Genomic DNA, 21,542 nt, shown 5'->3' with positions numbered 1-21,542 from the left:
TCTATAGGTATTACAAATAAAAAATATATCTAAATATTCAAAGCTGGCATCCACATATGAGAGAAAACATGATGTTTGTCTTTTTTGTTCTGGGTTACTTCACCCTGGTTGATTGTTTCCAGTTACAACTATTTAACTGCAAATAAAATTTACTTTTCTTAACAACTGAGTCATATTCCATTGTGTAAATGTATTATATTTTCATTAGCCATATCATATTTTCATTTTCAACTCACTAGTTCATAGGTATCAGGGATGTTCCCATTTCTTGGTTATTGTGACTAGAGATACTTAAGCAAATATCTCTATAGTAGGATATAGAATCCTTTAGGTATATGTCTAAGAGAGTACTGCTAGGTCATACAGTAGATCTATTTCTAGCATTTTGAACAACTACTGCACTGATTTCTATAGTAGCTGCAACCAGTTTATGTACCCACCATCAGTATAATAAATGTTTCCCTTTCCTCACATCCATACCAGCATTTATTGTTTCTTAGTCATTTTGACTAAGGTGAGATAAAAATTTCAAAATAATTTTGATTTACATTTTTCTGATAATTAAGGATGTTGAACATTCAAAAAATGTATTTCTTGGCCATTTACCATTTCAAATTTTGAGAATTTTCTCTTAGTTCTTTGACCTAAGTTTTAACTGGGTTGTTTGTTTTCTTGATGCTAAGTTGTTTTTTTTTGTTTTTGTTTTTTTGTTCTTTATTCTAGACATTAACCCTTTGTCAGATGTATAGTTAGTAAAGACTTTTTTTTTTACTCTGTAGGCTTTCTCTTAACTCATGATAATGTCCCTTGCTATACAGAAGGGCTTTGGTTTCATGATGTTCTATTTGTCAGTTGTTGGTTTCAGTACCTGTACTATTAGGTCCTGTTGAGAAAATCCTTCTCTGTATGTAGAAATTGAAACATATTCCCTACTTCCTCTTTTAGCAGATTTACGGTATCAGGTCTTATATTGAGGTATTTGATCCATTTTGGAGTTAAGTTTTATGCAAGTTGAACAATAAGGATCTAGTTTCATTCTTCTACACAAAGCTATTGAGTTTGACCATCACTATTTGTTGAAGGTGTTGCCTTTTCTGCACTGTGTATCTTTGGCCTCTTTGTTAAAAACCAGGTGGCTATGTATGCATGGACTTGTATCCAGGTTCTATTCCATTGATCAGTGTGATTCTTTTATGTTAATATCATGCTCTTTTTAAATTTTAACTTACTATTACTCTGTAGTATAACTTAAACCATGGATGATGATTCCCCCAGCAGTTCTTTCATTGATCAGGATTGATTTTTTTATTCTGGTTTATTTTTGTGCTTCTGTATGACATTTACAATTATTTTTTAAAATTTCTATGAAGAATTGTGTTAGAATTTTGATGGGATTAAGCTGAATATTAACTTGGTAGGATGGTTATTTTTACAATATTAATTTTATAAATCCACAACCATAAGAAATCTTATTATTTTCTGGTATCATATTTATTACCAGTTACAAAGGAACTTTCAACTTCAATCAATAATCTCTTATTTTCCATATATAATTGAAGTCCCAATTTGAATGTTTTGTATCTCTCTTTTATATAACTTGAGAAGTTTTTATATGGATGGTTATTTAAGTAGCCCTGGCTGGCCTGGAATTCATATGGAGACCAGGATATCCTCAAACTCATAGAGATCCGTCTGAATTTGTCAAAGATGTGTACCATTCCTGGGCTGTTTTTTTTTTTAAAGACTGAATAGCTACTGATATTTTTTAACTTGAAGAAAATAATGAATCTTTATTTATTTATTTATTTATGTTTTTTATTACAGACAAAATATCTTCATGTACTCTGTTACAACCTTGGCATAGAAGCAAGCAAGCGGAATAAATACAAAGAGAGTTCATTCTGGCTTGGGTAAAGTAAAAAAATGAAAATTCAGAAATATTATGATAGAGATGAGTTCATATTTACTGTGTAGTACTTTGGCCATTTAAATCTTTTCTGACTTCAAAAGCCAGCATGTCAAATTTATTTGCTTCCTTAACGTGTTATTCAGATTCTCTAGAGTAATAGAACTGATAAAAAGTATATATGTTATAAAGGGAATTTATTATAATGACTTATAACTAATATTGGCTCTTTGCACATTGGAGAGGCAGAGAGCCTGGTTGCTGTTCAGTCCATGAAGCTAGATGCCTTAGCATTTTCAGTCTGGTGCCAGAGGCATTGAAGATTCCCATTGGAGTCACTAGTCTTCAGTTCAGATTAGAACCTAATGAAGGTGGATTATGATATTAGTAAAGAATGGTTGTAGCAATAGAGTTAGATGAACTCACTAGCAAGAAGCAAAGGCAAGGAGGCAAGCAGCAATGCTTTTTTCCAAGACTTCATCACTATCTGAGTTTTAGCCAGTGCAGGCCACTCTCAGGAAGAATGTTCTTCCTTCAATTAATCCTTCCTGGAAATGCTTGCACATTTCCAAATAGGGACAGATCCAGTCAAGTTAAAACCCAAGATTAACAGTCACAAGTCCACCTCTTGTCAACTTGACACCCAACCATATATTTTTATGTAATGCTTGTTTTCCAAATGAAATCTATAGCATGCTGGGAATTCTGCCTAATATGATAGAATTATCCTACATATGAGTGAAAGCACAAAATTCCCTTGAAGGATAACAAGTTCCTTAATATTCTATAACTTAAACATGACAATACAGATTTAACAACACTCAACTACTGATGTTATTGATGTTATGTTAAATGGTGTCGTAGTTTGAATGAAAACAGCCCTGTCTTACTGTTCTGTTGCTGTGAAGAGACACCATAACCAAGACAACTCTTATAAAAGAAAGCATTTAATGGGCTGGCTTAGAATTTTAGAGTGTTAGTCCATGATCATCATGATGAAGAGCATGGCCACAGGGAGACAGGCACAAAGTAGCTGTGGGCTTACATCCTGATCTACAAGCAGAAGATACAAACATACATACATACATACATACATACATACATACATACATACATAGAGTGAGACTGGGCCTGGCATGGGCCATTGAGATCTCAAAGCCAACCCTCAGTGACATACCTCCTCCAACAAGGCCACGGTTACTAATCCTTCCTAAGCAGTCCACTAACTGGGAACCAAACATTCAAGTATATGAGCCTCTAGAAACTATTCTTATTTAAACCAATACATCCCCCCACAGGGTCTTATATTTTAATACTTAATCTCTAGTTTGTGCAAGTTTTTGGGAAAGGCCAGGAGATGTGGCCTTGTTGGAGGAGGTGTCACTGAGGGCAGGCTTTGAGGTTTCAAAACCCTCATGAGATTCCAAGGATGCTCTCTCTAACTTGTATTTGTGGATCAAATGTGAGTTTTTATTTCTTCCTTTTCTCTGCTACCTGGGACACTAACCTTATGAAACTGCTAAGGTCCATCCTCAGCTTGGAGAGGAATTCCTGAGCAAGGGGTGTTTGGGAGAGGTGGAAGAACAACTCAAAGTCAATTGTGGGTACAAGCTAACAACTCTGTAGTCTGCTCAAGATGACTCCCTAGGCAATTCTGTACATAGCTCTTAGCTCTGTCGTCTGAGACAGCTCTGTACTCGAAACAGCTCTCTCTGCTTAAAATGGCTCTCTTTGCTTGAGATAGCTCTTGGGTTTTCTGACCAAAATCAGAAATCCTGCTAGAAAAATCTCTAAAAGAACATTAATAACTTTCTGGATAGCTCTTTGGTTTTCCAGCCAAAGTCAGAAATCCTGATAGAAAAATTCTAAAAGAGCTGTTTGTTCTCCAAGCAGTTTTCTCTGGGTAGCGCTCTCTCTCTCTCTCTCAGACCAAAGGCTATTCTTTTATTTACATATCAATTCAGTCATTTACTCCATGTTTCTTTTTGATTATCCCACAAATTAGCATTTTATAACCTTAGCCCTTTGGTTCTTAGAAAAGGACAGCAAGTACATTTAAAAAAAAAAAAAAAAAAACGTAGCCAGAAATCTGCTTGCCTTTTGTAAGCACAGTAAGTTTAGCTGGATGGGATCTAGACCTATCACACCTGGACCTAAACTCGTTCTGTCCCAGGCTGATCTTGAACTCAGGAACCTGTCTGCCCTTGCATAGTTGAGAAATTATATGTTCTTTTTTTGGCTTTTTTTTTTTTTGAGACAGGGTTTCTCTGTATAGCCCTGGCTGTCCTGGAACTCACTCTGTAGACCAGGCTGGCCTCGAACTCAGAAATACACCTGCCTCTGCCTCCCAAGTGCTAGGATTAAAGGCGTGCGCCACCACTGACTTGCAAGAAATTATATGTTCTTTTTTTTTAAAATTTATTATATGTAAGTACACTGTAGCTGTCTTCAGATCTCATTATGGGTGGTTGTAAGCCACCATGTGGTTTCTGGGATTTGAACTCAGGACCTCTGGAAGAGCAGTCAGTGCTCTTACCTGCTGAGCCATCTCACCAGCCCCGAAATTATATGTTCTTGAACTCATTTTTTTTCAGAGTTCTTTCCTACAGTCTTAAGGACTCTTTCCAGTCACAGCATTTACCATGTTGCTGAGGAACACATTCTTGCCTCCTGGATTCATGCTGTTTCTAGTTATAATGGAGTCATTAACCTTAACATGCCCCTGACAACCTTGGCAGGGAGAACATTTTCTAAAGAAGGAATGTAAAGTAAATTGTATACATTATTATACAAACAAGCCCCATGCCCAGAGCAATCATCAACACTTGTGCAGACCCACATCCTGCTAGCTCTGATCCAGGGGTGGGAACTCTGTCACATCATCCCTTCCACATAGCCATGCAGGACTTGGCATGAAACCATATGCCAAATTAAATGCTTTTATTTATAAGTCGTCTTGGTCATGGTATTTTATCATAGCAATGGAAAAGTAACTAGGACAAATGGTAAAGATGCCAAAGGGCCAGCTCTGAAAATGTACATACAAGTAACAATATACAAATGGAACAGATTTACACACACACACAAACAGTGGAAAAAGAGGCCATGAATTTGAAGGAGAGTGGGGAGGAGTATATGGGGGTTTTTAGAAGGAGGAAAGGGTAGGATAAATGATTTAATTAAATTATAATCTCAAAATGAACAATAAAAAGATTATTAAATAAGAAATGCCAACTTGACTTTAAAAGGAGAGGAAGGAAAACACAAATATATGCTTAATATATATGTATATATGCACAGAACTATTTTTAACAAAATAAGATGAAATGCTTATGGTTATTACAATCCTCATTTGGTAACTGGCCACATAGCTTTATCTGGTATTTATATCTACTTTCTACTATCCATTCTCTTTTCTTAGTAGTTCTCACTTGGTTTGTTGACTGGAAAAGTGACATACACCTATATTCTTGAAGAATCTTGACCATTTATTCTCCTGCTTCAGTTGGGTTATTAAACATTTTCCTGTTGCATATAATCACAAAATATAACCATAGAACACCAAGAGATGCCTTGAGGATTTCTGGAAGTTCAGACATGCTGCTCTCTTTTACCTCTTTTGTGGTAGTCCAGGTCAATTGCCTCTGCTGACACTGTAACTCTTTTTTAAGCCAGTTGACTCAAAGGCATCAGGGCCACAAAGTGACCATGGGGAAATCTTCGTTCCTCGTTCAGTGGAATGATTGTTTTGTCTCCTTGTCAAACCACTCCTTGCTTTACAACAAAGACTTTTAGGCCAGCAAAACATAAGGTTGTAAGAGTAGGAGCGTAAACTTTTACTAATGAGTCACTAGTGTTGACAGTGAATAATACCATTCCCACCCATCCATTGATTTCTGGGCAAAAATCAGTCATGAGAGGAACAGATAGGTTAGATAAAGAATCAGAATATATACAGTTCTCTAGAGAAACATCCCCAATCTTATTGGCTGTTGCTATCTAGTTTGCATTGTGTATGTGCCATTCTACTGGTTTTTTCTTCAATCTATGTGCCTCAGTATGGTTAGGAACATGGTAAAACCTATGAATTCCATGAGCATTCTTTGGCTGTAAAGTGAATTCCTTGATTAGAGCCAATGCTGTGTGAAATACTGTGATGGTGGATAAGTCTATAAGCGGTGGTATTGCTGAAGCATTATGTACTGATAACTTTGGTTTCATTAGTAAACACAGAAATACTAATGGATATTTTGTTTCAGCACACCAGCAAAAAATTTATTGGGGCTGCTTCTGCTGGGTTATTCCCTGCTTTGCTCCAGAGGGGATTTTCTGTGTTTTCTTTTTCTTTTTTCCCTTCCAACGTTTTTTGAAATAACATATAGGAAGAAGAAAAGGAATTCACAAAGTAGCAAAAGTCTGTGTCTTAGTCAGGGTTTCTATTCCTGCACAAACATCATGACCAAGAAGCAAGTTGGGGAGGAAAGGGTTTATTCAGCTTTCTCTTCCACATTTCTGTTCATCACCAAGGAAGTCAGGACTGGAACTCAAGCAGGTCAGGAAGCAGGAGCTGATGCAGAAGCCATGGAGGGATGTTACTTACTGGCTTGCTTCCACTGGCTTGCTTCCCCTGGCTTGCTCAGCCTGCTCTCTTAGAGAAACAAGACTACCAGCCCAGAGATGGCACCACCCACAAGGGTCCCTCCCTGCTTGATCACTAATTGAGAAAATGCCTTACAGCTGGATCTCATGGAGGCATTTCCTCAACTGAAGCTCCTTTCTCTGTGATAACTCCAGCCTGTGTCAAGTTGACACAAAACTAGCCAGTACAGTCTGCCTATTGCATTATATTCAGGAAAGCCCAATTCATAACTAGAATAAGAATCTATTCCAGAAAGGACAAAGTGCTAAAGTGCTGCCCTTTCTATGATGGAAGTTGTCCTACCATCAAATGTCATCAACCAACCATCAAATCATCGCTTGGTCATTCTGGAGAATTGTTAAATGGAGGCTTTGTCTTTGTCACTGCTGTTAGCAGAGTTAGTACTCAGCTGCAGCTATAGACAGACCAGCCTTAGTGAGAAGTATCTGTTGTCAAGCCTGTGCATAATCATCATTCCTGCTGCAGTTGTCACTTTGTTCATGGGCACATTGAACAGTGCCAAGAATTGCAGGCAAAGAGATTGACTGCTGTCTACAGGTTGGGTCATCTTGTCTACTTGATTATTCCTCTGCTGCAGTCACCGTTTGGTGAGCATTTAAATGGCACACACACTTTTCTAGATTTTTTGTCTATTTGGAAAAGTATACACACACACCCATTCCCCAAATATTTTCTTACTCATTTTAAAATAATTTACCATCTAAGTCCCCAATCATCCAACAAAAGATTTGTCTACTGTCAAAGAATGAGTATGTAACCACACATGTGGCCATTTTTCCTTCCAAGCAAAACCTGTGTATTGCTTGAAATGTTTGAAAGTCTTGTATGTAGAGACATGCAGAGACAATAAATCTCTTGCTCCTCATAAGTAATAAATAGGGTAGCAAATGTTTTTAAAATGCATAGATCTTTCAACAATTTACTCCAAACTCCATACTCTCCAAATTATCAGCAAAGTCTTTATCAACATTTAGTTTATCAGAATTAGAAAGCCATCTGTAGAAGCCACTAAACCCTTTAGAGAAATTTATTCTTAACAGTTCTATTTCCTAGTAACCACTCTTAATAATAAAACCTTTATCAGGCAGAGTTCCATAAAAGAACATAATCAATAGAATATTATATATTATTAAAGTGAGTGCATTAGGTTAGCTTAAAAGATAGGGGCTGTGCAGTCAAACAGTAGCAGTCTGCATACTGGAGAGAGAGAGATCCCAGTAACTGTGAGTCCAATAAACTGAATGCCTTCACAGTCCCAATCTGTTGATGGAAACATGAAAGCTCCCTGGTGTTGCAGCTATTGAGTGCATGCTGGATGGCTGAAGAGGCTGGAGTCTGATATGAGAGGTGTATCTTGGCAGTAGCCAAATCAGAAAGAAGGGAAGGAAGGTGTGCACATGCTAATCTTTCAATGCACCTCTTTATATCTGGGCTACCTATTACAGCTCAGATGAAAAGGTATCCTGGCAGTTAGAAGCCAAGGAATACCACAAAGTCATACTTCACAAGAAACCTCACACAAGAGATTTATTGAGAGGGAAAACCACAGGAGTATTTTAATTCTGCCAACCCATGAACATGGGAGATCTTTCCATCTTCTGATATTTCTTTAATTTTTTTCTTCAGAGACTCAACATTCTTGTCATGTAGATCTTCCTTTTTTTTTTTTTTTGGTTAGAGTTACACCAACATATTTTATATTATTTGTGTCTCAACCTGTTTATCATTTGTATAAAGGAAGGCTACTGATTTGTTTGAGTTAATTTTGTATCCAGCCAGTTTGCTGAATGTGTTTATCATCTGTAGAAGTTCTCTGATAGGATTTTGGGGGTGGCTTATAACTACTATCATATCATCTGTAAATGGCAATACTTTGACTTCTTTCCAACTTGTATCCCTTTGATTTCCTTTAGTTGTGTTATTGCTCTAGCTAGAACTTCAAGTACTATATTGAATAGGTAGGGAGAGAGTGGGCAGCTTAGTCTTGACCCTGATTTTAGTGGGCTTGCTTTAAGTTTCTCTCCATTTAATTTGATGTTGGGTATTGGATTGTTATATATTGTTTTTATCATGTTTAGGTATGTGCCTTGTTTCCCTGATCTCTCTAAGACCTTTAATATGAAGGGGTGTTGGATTTTGTCAAAGGTTTTCCCAGCCTCTAATGAGATGATCTTGTGTGTTTTTTTTTTTCCATTCAGTTTGTTTATATGGTCGATTTCTGTGGTAAGAAGCTTGGCCCAGTAAGTGGCACTGTTAGGAGGTGTTGCCTTGTTGGAGTGGGTTTGGCCTTGTTGGAGGAGGTGTGTCATTGTGAGGGTGGGATTTGAGACCCTCTTCCCTTGCCTTGAGGAATCTAGTTTTCTCCTGTTTGCCTTTGGAACAAGATGTAGAACTCTCAACTCCTCCAGCGACATACCTGCCTAGATGCTGCCATGCCCCTGCCTTGGTGATAATGGACTGAACCTCTGAACATATAAGCCAACAATGGAAACTCAAAGATAATTACATTGATGGATTTTTGTGTATTGAACTATCCCTGCCTACTTGATCATGGTGGATGATGTTTTGTTTTGTTTTGTTTTTAACCTGTTTTATCTGTTTTTGGATTCAGTTTGCAAGTACTTTACTGAGTATTTTTGCATAAAGGAAATTGGTCTGAAAATTTCTCTTTTTGAGTCTTTGTGTATTTTAGGTATCAGAGTGACCGTGGCCTTGTAGAATGAGTCTTGCAGTGTTCTTTCTGCTTCCATTTTGTGGAATAGTTTGAGGAATATGGGTATTAGCTCTTTGAAAGTGTGGTAGAATTCTGTGCTAAAACCATCTGGTCCTGGACTACCTTTTTTTTCTTTTTCTTTTTCTGGTTGGGAGACTTCTAATGACTCCTTTTGTTTCCTTAGGAGTTATAGGACTGGTTAAATAGTTTAACTGATCTTGATTTAACTTTGATAAGTGTTATCTGTCTGGAAAATTGTCCATTTCATTTAGATTTTCTAATTTTCTGGAGGCTTTTGAAGTAAGGCCTAATGAATGATTCTTTGAATTCCCTCAATGTCCATTAGTTATGTCTCCCTATTCATTTCTGATTTTGTCAATTTTGAAACTGTGTCTCTGTCGTTTGGTAAGTTTGGCTAAGGGGTTGTTTATCTTATTTATTTTTCTCAAAAGGACCAGCTCTTTGTACTGTTTTCTTTTTTGTATTGTTTTTTGTTTGTATTGTTTTCTTTGTAATTGATTGATATCAGCCCTGAGTTTGATTATTTCCAGCCTCCTGCTCCTCTTCAGTGTGTTTGCTCCTTTTTTCCTAGACCTTTCAGGTGTACTGTCTTTCTTTCTTTCTTTCTTTCTTTCTTTCTTTCTTTCTTTCTTTCTCTCTTTCTTTCTTTCTCTCTTTCTCTCTTTCTCTCTTTCTCTCTTTCTCTCTTTCTCTCTTTCTCTCTTTCTCTCTTTCTCTCTTTCTCTCTTTCTCTCTTTCTCTCTTTCTCTCTTTCTCTCTTTCTCTCTTTCTCTCTTTCTCTCTCTCTTTCTCTCTCTCTCTCTCTCTTTCTTTCTTTCTTTTTTTTTCAGGTGTACTTTCAAATTGCTGGTATGAGAACTTTGTAATGTCTTTATCATATAATGGAATACTTTAATTTATTTAAGATTTAAGCAATTTACTAAAGAAAATGTATTTTTATTGAAGAAAATTTAGCATACAAAATGCTAAACATTTTAAACAATATTGAATAAAATAAAAATTTGGCAGTTAATATAATGTCATAAGAATAATACTGAGATAAATACTCTCAAGCACTCTAATGTTTTTGGGTTGCGGGGTTGACAATGCTGAGATTTTTTTGTTTTGTTTTGTTTTGGTTTGGTTTGGTTTTGGTTTTGTTTTTTTTTTTTTAATTTTTTTTTAATTAGGTATTTTCCTCGTTTACATTTTCAATGCTATCCCAAAAGTCCGCCAAACCCACCCCCGAGATTTTTTTTTAAAGATTTATTTATTCATTATATGTAAGTACACTGTAGCTGTCTTCAGACACTCCAGAAGAGGGAGTCAGATCTCGTTACGGATGGTTGTGAGCCACCATGTGGTTGCTGGGATTTGAACTCTGGACCTTCGGAAGAGCAGTCAGTGCTCTTAACCACTGAGCCATCTCACCAGCCCAACAATGCTGAGATTTTTTTAAAAATCTTTTTGTATTTTTTTTATTCTTTAATCTTTTTTTTTTATAGTCCAGTCATTATCCTGCTCCAGGTCTACCCTCTGACTGTTTCTCATCCCATACCTCCTCCCCCATCTCCAAGAGGATGTTCCACCCCCTACCCCACCCCACCAGACCTCCCCATTCCCTGGGGCCTCAAGTCTTTTGAGTGTTAGGTGCACTTTCTCTCACTGAGGGTAGACCAGGCAGTCCTCTGATGTATATGTGTTGGGGGCCTCATATCAGCTGGTATCTGCTGCCTGGTTTGTGGCTCAGTGTCTGAGAGATCTCAGGGGTCCAGATAAATTGAGACTGCTGGTCTTCCTATGGGGTTGCTGTCCTCTGTTTCTTCCAGCTTTTCCCTAATTCCATTACAGGGGTTCAGGCTTCTGTCCAATGATTGGATGTAAGTATCTGCATCTGACTTGGTCAGCTGCTTGTTGGGCATCTTAGAGGGCAGCCATGCTAGGCTCCTGTCTGCAAGCACACTATAGCATCAGTAATAATGTCAGGCCTTGGAGCTTCCCCTTGAGATGGATCCCAAGTTGGGCTGGTCACTGGACCACCTTTTTCTCAGCCTCTTCTCCATTTTTAAAAACAGCTTTATTTATTTAATTTATGTGAGTACACTGTAGCTGTCTTCAGACACAGCAGAAGAGGGCATCAGATCCCATTACAGATGGTTGTGAGCCACCATGTGGCTGCTGGGAATTGAATTCAGGACCTCTGGAAGAGCAGTCAGTGCTCTTAACCACTGAGCCATCTCTCCAGTACCTATTTTCAAGTTTTTTAATAATAAAGTTTTTAAAATAAAAAATTTAAAATAATGCAGTTAAACTTCCCATGGATTTTTTTTTTTCAGTTTCATCATTATGTCCTTCAGTTTCAGATTTGCTTTATTTTTCTTTGCTATGATTTGGATTTGTTGAACTCATTTTGTTCATGTATTGCTTCTTAATTTTCTTTAGTTGTCTTTTTTCATTTTAATTCACTGAGACTTTTTTCACATTCTTTTTCTTTCTATTTATTTTATGAGTGCTCTATCTGCATGTACATTTGCATGCCAGAAGAGGGCGTGAGATCTCATTACAGATGGTTGTGATCCACCATGTGGTTGCTGGGAATTGAGCTCAAGACTTCTGGAAGTGCTGCCAGTGTGCTTAACCACTGAGCCATCTCTCCAGCCCCATCACTGAGACTTTTAAAAAGCAAATACTTAGAATTTTTTATAGTAAATTTCCATTTATTTAGTGTTGGTGACTAGTGCTTTAATTTGTTCCATGTTTCTTTCATTATCCTTTGTTCTTATAACCATCCTTTGCTATGTGAGCATTCAATATCTTTGTCTGTGGTGACCAGAATACTGCTTGTTTTTGTGTGTGAGATCTTACAGTATTAGGTTCCAATGAAGTAGATTTACATATTGAATTCCCTGGAACCTCATATCATGAGGGCCAGCTTGGAGCTGGAGCAGGCTTGAAGTCTGAATATGGGATAGCCTGCTAGGAGGATATGTCTAGAGTTTAAGTTAATAGAAAGTTGCTTAATATGCTTGATATGATACTGGTTTTCCTGCAACCCAGGCTTACAGGAGCCAGCATCATACTAGGATATGTCTGCAGCCTGAGGCTGTAAGAGCAGGATATAAGTCTTTACCTCAGGGATTTGGCTATCACTAGGCAATTTCTAGAGCCTAGAGAAGTTGGTACATGCTCACAGTGGGACAGCTTCTAGTGTGGGTCTATAGTTTTGGACTCAGGAAAGACCTTCAGTTTTCTAATTATGGCAAATAAAATCTGGGAGAAGATTTTATTTTTACTATACCAATTACTCTTTCTTCTGGTATAGTCAAATAAAGTTTACATATTTTTTGCTTTGTTAAATAAGTTTCTTTTGCTCATTATAGCAATTATATATATATTATTACATAATATGGAAAGCCAATTTTTCTACACTACAGTATCATAGGTACTGACTATTAACAATTTACTTATATTCTTTTGGCAGCTTTCCAAGAATAGTTATTTAAGCATCTTTTACATTTATTTGTATATGTATATTAATAGGCATACTTAAGCTATCTGGGGGACAAGCAGTTATATGGCTCAGTGGGTAAAGGCACTTGCCACCAAGCCTGATAGCTTGAGTTCCATCTCCGGAACCTACATGGTGGAAGGAGAGAACAAAAGCCTACAAATTGTTCTATGACCTCCATATACGCATTGTTGCTTTTGATGTCTTACACACACACACACACACACACACACACACACACACACACCACATGCACACAAATAAATATAAAAGATGCTTAAATAACTATTTTTGGGAAACTGCAATGGAATATAAAAATTGTTAATAGTGAGTGCTACTGAGTCTACTCTCCAGTCTGTAATAAACATAACTTTAAAAAAAGCTTTTTGTAAGTCATGCATGGTATCTTATACTTCTGATCCCAGGATTTGGAAGGCTGAGGCAAGCCTGGGCTACATAATGAGTTCCATGCCACCTCAGTTGTGGTATGGTATATGATCTTTCTTAAATACTAGTTAAATGAATGAATGAATGAATGAATGAATAAGTAAATAAATAAAATAATTTTGCTTGTAGAAATTAAAAAAGAGATTGCAAAATTTAAGATCAGTTTCTATAAAATTACTTAAAAGCAAAATAACAAGAATTATATTGCTGATTTAAAATTTTATAGTACTCAGGTTTAGTGAACCAAAATTATGTAATTTCCATAATGGTTTTAAAAATAGCTCTTATATGTACATTCTTTGAGGTGTTTTTATTTATCATTACTTGTTCTTTACTGTTGCTACATATGCTAGAAGGGCTGGGTATGTGGCTTGCCATGCATGCCTAAGGCCCTGAATTTGAGTTTCAGCATACTGGAAAAAAAAATGAAATGTATACCACCAGAGAGTCTAGAGTCCTTATTATAAAAAAGTAAGTAAAATACAAAATACAAATGTGTTGTATGCACAAAATTAGTGGTCCACTAGTATGAGCTTAAATAAAATATATGTGAGTTTTAAGTGCTTATTAATGTTATTTTTAAAATTTTACTGTTTTCAACTAAGTTACTGACAATTTGGCTTTAAAAATAATTACACATACACACACACACACACACACACACACACACACACACACACATATATATCTCAATGTAGTGTGAGCTGGGAGAAATTGCAAAGATGTCAGAAAAAATCCTAATTGTCAGCTGACTTTGACTCATCCTATTATTATGTGTCACAATGTCTTAGCTTGAAAAAATAAGTACAATATCATCTATATCATATGTGTGTAGTGAGGATTACATAAGTGTCCAAAAGTAGTTTTACAAGTTAACCCTTCCCCTAGTGGTACCTTTTTAATTTTCTGGCTTATTACTGGTACTCTACATTAAATACACAAATCTAAAGATTTGATGCTATGGGAAACATCATACAGTGTGCACCTTTCTGGGTGTTTATTACCTCATTCAGTATAATTTGGGAAGGGACATAGTAGAACATGAGTTATATGAAGAGAGGAAGGGGAATAATGGTGTGGAGGTTTTAAGTGGGGAAGAAGTTGAAGCATAGGGCAGAGGAAGGGCTGGGATGGTGGCAAAATAACTGCCACTAAGGTTGGTTGCAAAGTAAAAATCTGAAACCTAACATTTTATATGCACGTACGCACGCGCGCCCACAAAGGAGAAACTGTGAAGTTTGGGAAGGAGATATGGGAGAAGTATCTGGGAAAAGGTGAGGGGTGATTATGATCAAAGTATATTGTATGCATGTATGAATTCTCAAAGAAAAAAATGAGAAATATGTTGAAAATATTAAAGATTTGTCTATTGCTATGACAAATTATTAAATTTAAAAATAATTATATAAACTGATTTTAATGGAAAATGAAACATATTAGCACCATCTAGTGGAAACACAAATTGTGCAATAATAATTTAAATGTAGAATATAATTTAATAAACGTATTAATTTAGAGCTAGAGACAATCTTATGAATTGTCTAGTTTAGGAATTTAGGAACCGTTTTCTGTAGAGCTCTTGAGTCCTGCCTGAAAAGTGCATTCTCTTAAGTTATCCTTTAAATAATTTTCTTACTTAGTATTTTCTTGTAAGACTTTTTGAAAAATTCTTTGCTTGCTTATAAAATGTTTGAAAATAAACGATCTAAATAACTTCAATTCTGCATAGATCAGGAAATAGAAATGTTCCCAGAGTAAGATATTTGTTCTAGGGTGCACATCTCAGGTGTTAGAGCTTTAATTTTCTAAGGATAATCTTTCTCCAACCAAGTGTCAATAGTGTCTGTTCCTTCATTCCTGATTTTAATAATTTAAAACTTTCTGCTTATTTTTCTTTTCAATAATATTAACGGCTTTGTGTCATGTATTTGATCTTTTGAAAGCACCAGATTTTGGATTTCTTAATTCTCTCCACTGTTTTTCAGTTTTTATTTCATTTCTATGCTAATCTTCATGGTTTCTTCTGTATTTACTTTAGATGCTTCTCTTTCTCTCTTATCCTTGGAGAGATTTTTTTTTGAATGTTGATTTGATACCTCTATTCTTTTTAAGCATAGGGGTTTCTATCTATATGTTTTCCTGAAGGCATTATCCCATAAGTTGTTTTTTATGTTTTTTTTTTCTAATCAACTCAAGGTATTTTTCTAATTCATCCTCTAATTTTATTAATTGAACCATTGGGTTTTCACTTGTATATTGTTTAATTTTTACATTTACTAATTCACAAAATTTCCTTTTGTAGTTTATCTTCAACTTAATTTAATGTTAAAAATATATTTTATGTTACAGTTCTCTTAAAACTAATGTGATTTTTTTGGTGTGGCCAGCATATATTCTGTTCTGACATACCTTCTATGTTCATTTGAACAGAATATTGGTAGTCTGTGCTATAAATGGCTTTTTGAGTTTATTAGGTTTATAGTATTGTTAAGTGTCCTGTATATGTTGTAAATTATACTTCTATCCACTATTGAAAGAAGAGTATCAAAGATCTCAATTATTATTGAGTAATATACTTTTCTCTTCCTTTTTATCAGATTTTCTTTCAGGTATTTTTGTGGCTTGTACTTACTATAAAATATCTCTCCTTTGTTTCGTTTTTTGAAACATGGTGTCATTTAGTATATGGTGGCCATTAAATATAAATAAATTCAATAATACAATAAAACTATATAGTGAAGGATGGCCTTGAACTCCTGATCTTTTGCCTCACTCTCCCAAGTGTTGAAATTACAGGTTTGCACCACCATGCCTGGGTCTAAAAATATTCTTCTTTATCTCTAGTGACTATTATTTTGTTTTGTTTTGAAGTCTGTCTCATATTACCACAGTCACTCAACTATTCTTATGGTTTTTATTTGGAACATTTTGTTCTATCCATTTACTTTCACCTTCTTTGTAGCTTTGAAATTTTTGTGGATGTTATAGATAACATGTAGTTGGATTTTGTTTTTATTTTAATGTAATATGAACATTTGTGAGATATTATGTATTATTTAATCAATGCATATTTAATATTGCTATTAGTATTGGTAGATGTTTTCTTTGTTCTTTCCTAAATGTCTTGTGATTCCTTTTCTTTCCTTTGCTCTTTTACTATCGTTTTGTTTTTTTATTTCTCACTTAAATAAGTATACAGAGTGATGAATTTTATTATACTTTGTCCTTACTCATTTCTTTTCATCGTCACTCCCTTACCCCATGTCTCTGTGATGGTTAGTGTTAATTTTTGACTTGATGAAATCTATAACCTCCTAGAGGTGGGCCTCTGGGCACATCTGAACATTAATTTAGGTAGAAAGACCCATCTTAGTTTTGGGTGAGACCGCTCTCTGGGCAAGGAATCCTGGTCCAATTAAAAGGAGAAAGTAATCTGAAGATTAATAATACTTTAGTTCCTCTGTCTTTAACCTCCATTGTGGCTTTTATTTTTTAATTTTAAACATTTATTTCATTGGACTAAGCATGGAGAAGTTAGAGAATGAAGGAGCTGAAGGGGTTTGTAACTCCATAGGAAGAACAAAAATATCAACCAACCAGACCCCCTAGAGCTCCTAGGAACTAAACCACCAAGGAAGGAGTATATACATGGAGGAACCCATGGCCCCAGCCGAATATGTAGCAGGTGATGCCCTTGTCAAACATGAATGGGAGGAGAGGCCCTTGGTGCTAGGAAAGTTTGATGCCCCAGTGTAGGGGAATGCCAGGGTGGGGAGGCAGGAGTGGATGGGGGAGTGGGTGGGGGGAGCACCCTCATAGAAGGGGATTTCCCGAGGGGAAACAGGGAAAGGCGATAACATTTGAAATGTAAATAAATAAAATATCCAATAAAAACATTTCTTTCTTTCTTTCTTTCTTTCTTTCTTTCTTTCTTTCTTTACATGTGCATTTGTGTTTTGCTTGCATTTGTGTCAGTGTGAGAGAGTCAAGGGTGTCAGATTATAGACAGTTATGAGTTGCCTTGTGGGTGCTGGGAATTGAACCTGGGTCCTCTTAGAGAGCAGTCAGTCCTTCATCTCTCCAGCCCCAGAAGCTTTTTATTTGCATATTTTATCTCTCTCTCTCTGTATATATATATATATATATATATATATATATATATGTTCATTTTGATCATAATGGTCCATGCTGCTCACTGAGGTTATTAGTACAATGAAACTAGACTGGGATGGAAGTAGAATTTTTTTTTAAAACCATCTCTAGGTTTTACTATCTATGAGCTGCACATCAAATCTAGAATTGAGCATTCTACAATTGGTGAAGCTGTCTGTGAAGTTCACAGTAATTTCCTGAGTCTTGTGATCCTCAGTGATAACCATGTATCACCATGTATAACCATGCTTTATCATTATAATCTTGAGAGCTGTGTTAGTCAGTGTTCTATTACTGTGAAGAGATACCATGGTCACTGTAACTCTTATGAAATAAAACATTTAATTGGGACTTGCTTACAGTTTCAGAGGTTTAGTCCATTGTCATCATGGCAGGGTACATGGTGGCATGTAGGCAGACAAGATTTTAGAGAACTGAGAGTTTTACCCCCCATTCTGCAGGCAGCAGGAGGTAAAAAACCACTAGGCCTGGTTTGAGCTTCTGAAACCTCAAAGTTCGCCCTGTCAGAATGACACTAGCTTCAACAGGCCACACCTACCCCAACAAGGCCACACCTCTTAATCCCTTCAAAGTAGTGCCATTCTCTGATGACTGAGCATTCAAATATATGTGCCTATGGGGACCATTCAAACCACCATAAAAGCACAGGCTATGACATTCATATGCACAAAGGTGATGGCCTAGAATGATGGTAGAAAAAGAGCATCTCTTTGTTTCTTGATTGTGACTGCAGTTTTTCCGATTGCTTCAAGTTCCTGCTGTCTTTATTCTCCCACCATGATTGACAGTGCTCCTAAACAGAAAGCTGGATACGCTCTCCCTGAAGTCACTTTTGTCAGGGTTTTAATCACAGTGACAGGAAATGAAACGAAGATAACTCTCCAATTCCTTTCTTGCTGGCCCCTTTCCTCCCCAGAGAGTCCTCACTACTATCATGTTAAGGAATTACATTACCATTTCTTTTTTATTCTTCCCCTGTCCCTCTTCTCTCAAGGTTCTCTTTTTTATTTTCAACCATTCCCATACATGTATATATGCATACACACATACACACAAATTTAAATCTAGATTTTGTGTATGACAGACAACATGAGGTATCTGAGTATCATTTATTTAGCACAATAGTGACCTCCAGCTCCATGCATTTTCCTACAAATAACATGGATTTATTTTTTCTTTTTAACTGACTAAAATTCCATTGTGTTAATGTACCTTAATTTTTTTTATCCATTCATCTGTTAGAGGACATTGAGATTAGTTTCTTTTCTTATTGAAATTAATGCGGTTTTAAGTATGGATGTGTATGTATCTTCACAAGAAGTTAATTTAGAATTCTTCAGGCATATATCCCTGAGTGGTCTAGCTGAATTGTATAGTAGTTCCAATTTTTAGTTTTTAAGGAACTTTAAGACTGACTTCAGAAGTAGCTGTGTGAGTTTACATTCCCACCAATAATGTATAAAGATCCCTCTTTCCTCACTCCTTGCCAGCATTTGTTGTCTATGTATGAATTAATGTGTCTATGTATGTAAGTGTTCTGTTTGAAGATGCATATATGACACAGTTTATGTGGAGGTCAAAGGTTAACTTTGCGGATTTGGTTTTCACCTTCCACTATGGATTTTGGGGATCAAATTCAGGTCATAAGGCTTGTAAGAAAAACATTTTACCAATTCAGCTACCTTGCCAGCAGTCCTTTTGACTTAATTCGATTTATGTTATAGTTTTCTTTATGCCCACCAGACTGACTAGGATGAAATGAGATATGCTCTCAAACAATTTTAATTTGAATTTCTCTCATGGTTAGAGATGTTAAACACCTTTTCACGGATTTATTGGACTTTGTATTTATTTTGAGAATTCTTTTTAAAAAAACTTTGTATGTTCAAATTTTTATTAGCACATTTGATTTAACATAGTGATAGGTTTCACAAATGTATTTCCAGTCACCTATATCATATACTTTGACCATATCCACTCTCCTTAACTCTTTCTTCCCTTGTTTTCTCTCCCAGCCCCCTCTCTTCCTTTTCCCTTTCTGAAATCATTCCCTTTTCATCCCCCTTTCATGTTCCACTCCCTTAGGGTCCACTGTGACATTTGTCATCTTGAGTCTGGGTTGTTTCACTTAACATGGTTATCTCCACTTCCATCTATTTTCCTGTAACTGACATTTCATTCTCCTTTATGGCTGAATAAATCTCATGTATGCTTTGTTCAATTCACTAGCCCATTTTTAAAATTTATTTTTTGATGTTTAAATTTTGCATTTCTTTATATATTCTAGATGTTAATCACCTGTGTGGCATATTTGTGTGACAAGAATGAAATGAGACCCATGTCCACCTTCTAGTACAGAAAATAAATTAAAAGTGACTGAGCAGCTTTAACTCAGAGCCGGACACTAGCAGAGTGAATATAGGGAGGCCATGGCAGGATGCAAATATATGAAAGCTGCCTACAACTTAAAAATTCCTCATAACAAAAGAAATTATCATCAGAGTGAAAATTTAGAGTCCAGAATAAGAAAATATCTTTGCTATTCATCTGATAAAAGATAAATATCTAGAATACACAAAGAATTCAAACAATAAAAAAATGCTAACCATTAAATTAACCCCATGAAATTAACTGAGTTTCCAAAAGAAAAACATACAAGTAGCCAACAAACATTTAGTGTTTAGTATCCTTATCCATCAGGGAAATGAGAATTACAAGTACTCTGAGATTCCACCTTATCCCAGTAAAAGTGGCTAACATAAAACAATCAAGCAAGTGAACAATAGGAATGGTAATAAATGTTGGCAAGAATGTAGGAAAATAACAGAATAGCTCAGGAATGTTCTTTAGCTCAGTTTTAACATTCTTTCCCTCTGGAACCTCTTTAGCTGGTTTTCCACACTCCACATTGTTGTCGACCCTACAGTATGCCAAGCCTTTTTTTTTTTTTTTTAAATCTTATCAGAATTAAGCCATTAAGCCTTGCTTACAGTATTTTCCTAGGTCAAAATCTCAATCTTTCCCATTCCTCCACAAAACACCATAATCAGGCCTGTCACAGAGATAGCCCACTCCTTGGTACCAACTTCTGTCTTAGTCACTTTTCTGTTGCTCTGAAGAGACACTATGATCAAGGCAACTTATAGTACACATAGTTTATAGTAGAAATAGTTTAGGTCTCTCAGTTTCAGGGGATTAGAGTCCATGGCTGTCATGGTAAAAGGCACAGCAGCAGGCAGGCAGGTGTGGTGCTGTAGTAATAACTGAGAACATCTTTATTTGCAAGTAGGGATCCAACTTGGAATGGCCTGGGCTCTTGAAGACTCCAAGCCCATCCCAGTGACACTTTTCCTCCAACAACGCCACACTACCTAATCCTTCTGAGAAACTCCACCACCAAGGGAACACATTTTCAAACATATATGAGTCTGTGTGTGTGGGGGAATATTTTTATTCAAGCTACCACAAGGGTGACATGTTCAATTTCTTTTTTACTGTTTGAATTTTCTTTTATTTTTATTAATCATTTTATTTGTTTATATTTCAAGTGATATCCCCCTTCCTGGTTGCCCCTCCACAAACTCCCATCCCATCCACCATCTTCCCCCTCCACTTTGCCACTATGAGGGTGATCCTTCACCCACTCACTCACTCCTGCCTCACCATTGTAGCATCCTCCTATGCCAGGGATCAAGCCTCCACAGGACCAAGGGACTCCCCTCCCATTGATTTGAGATAAGGCTATTCTCTGCTACATATATATCTGGAGCCATGGGTCACTCCATGTGCACTTTTGGTTGGTGGTTTAGTCCTTGGGTGCCCTGGGGGTGGGGGGGAGTCTAGTTGGTTGATATTGTTGTTCTTTCTATGGAGTTGCAAACCCCTTTGGCTCCTTTAGTCCTTCCCTAGCTCTTCTGTTGGGGTCCCTGGGCTCAGTCCGATGGTTGGGTGTGAGTGTCTGTATTGATCAGGGGCTAGTAGAACCTCTCAGGGAACAGCCATACCAGGTTCCTGTCAGCAAATGGTTTTTGGCTTGGCATCAGCAATAGTGAGTGTGGGAGGTTGGTGTCTGCAGATGGGATGGATCCCTAGGTGGGGCGGTCTCTGGATGGCCTTTCCTTCAGTCTCGGTTCCA

At 36.6% G+C, this 21,542-nt stretch overlaps 1 protein-coding gene and 2 non-coding genes across 4 annotated transcripts in view; 1 reads left to right on the top strand and 2 right to left on the bottom strand.

Moving 5' to 3' along the window:
- Tex11 (testis expressed gene 11) overlaps nt 1-21,542 on the top strand; it is a 220,992-nt gene that overhangs the window by 50,027 nt on the left and 149,423 nt on the right. For both annotated transcript variants that reach the window (NM_031384.2, NM_001167997.1), the window contains exon 9: nt 1,825-1,910. In NM_031384.2, the coding sequence (NP_113561.2) occupies nt 1,825-1,910 (86 nt within the window). The remainder of the gene's footprint in view (nt 1-1,824; nt 1,911-21,542) is intronic.
- Gm27510 lies at nt 3,654-3,717 on the bottom strand. Its single transcript, XR_003953164.1, has one exon. It is a non-coding gene; the product is annotated as a U7 small nuclear RNA (small nuclear RNA).
- Gm24577 lies at nt 3,730-3,792 on the bottom strand. The gene has a single exon (XR_003953165.1). It is a non-coding gene; the product is annotated as a U7 small nuclear RNA (small nuclear RNA).

The sequence above is a fragment of the Mus musculus genome, chromosome X (genome assembly GCF_000001635.26).
Source record: "Mus musculus strain C57BL/6J chromosome X, GRCm38.p6 C57BL/6J".
NCBI classification, from domain to species: domain Eukaryota; kingdom Metazoa; phylum Chordata; class Mammalia; order Rodentia; family Muridae; genus Mus; species Mus musculus.
The sequence above is the reverse complement of the archived record's forward strand: the minus strand, read 5'-3'. Positions and strand labels throughout refer to the sequence as shown.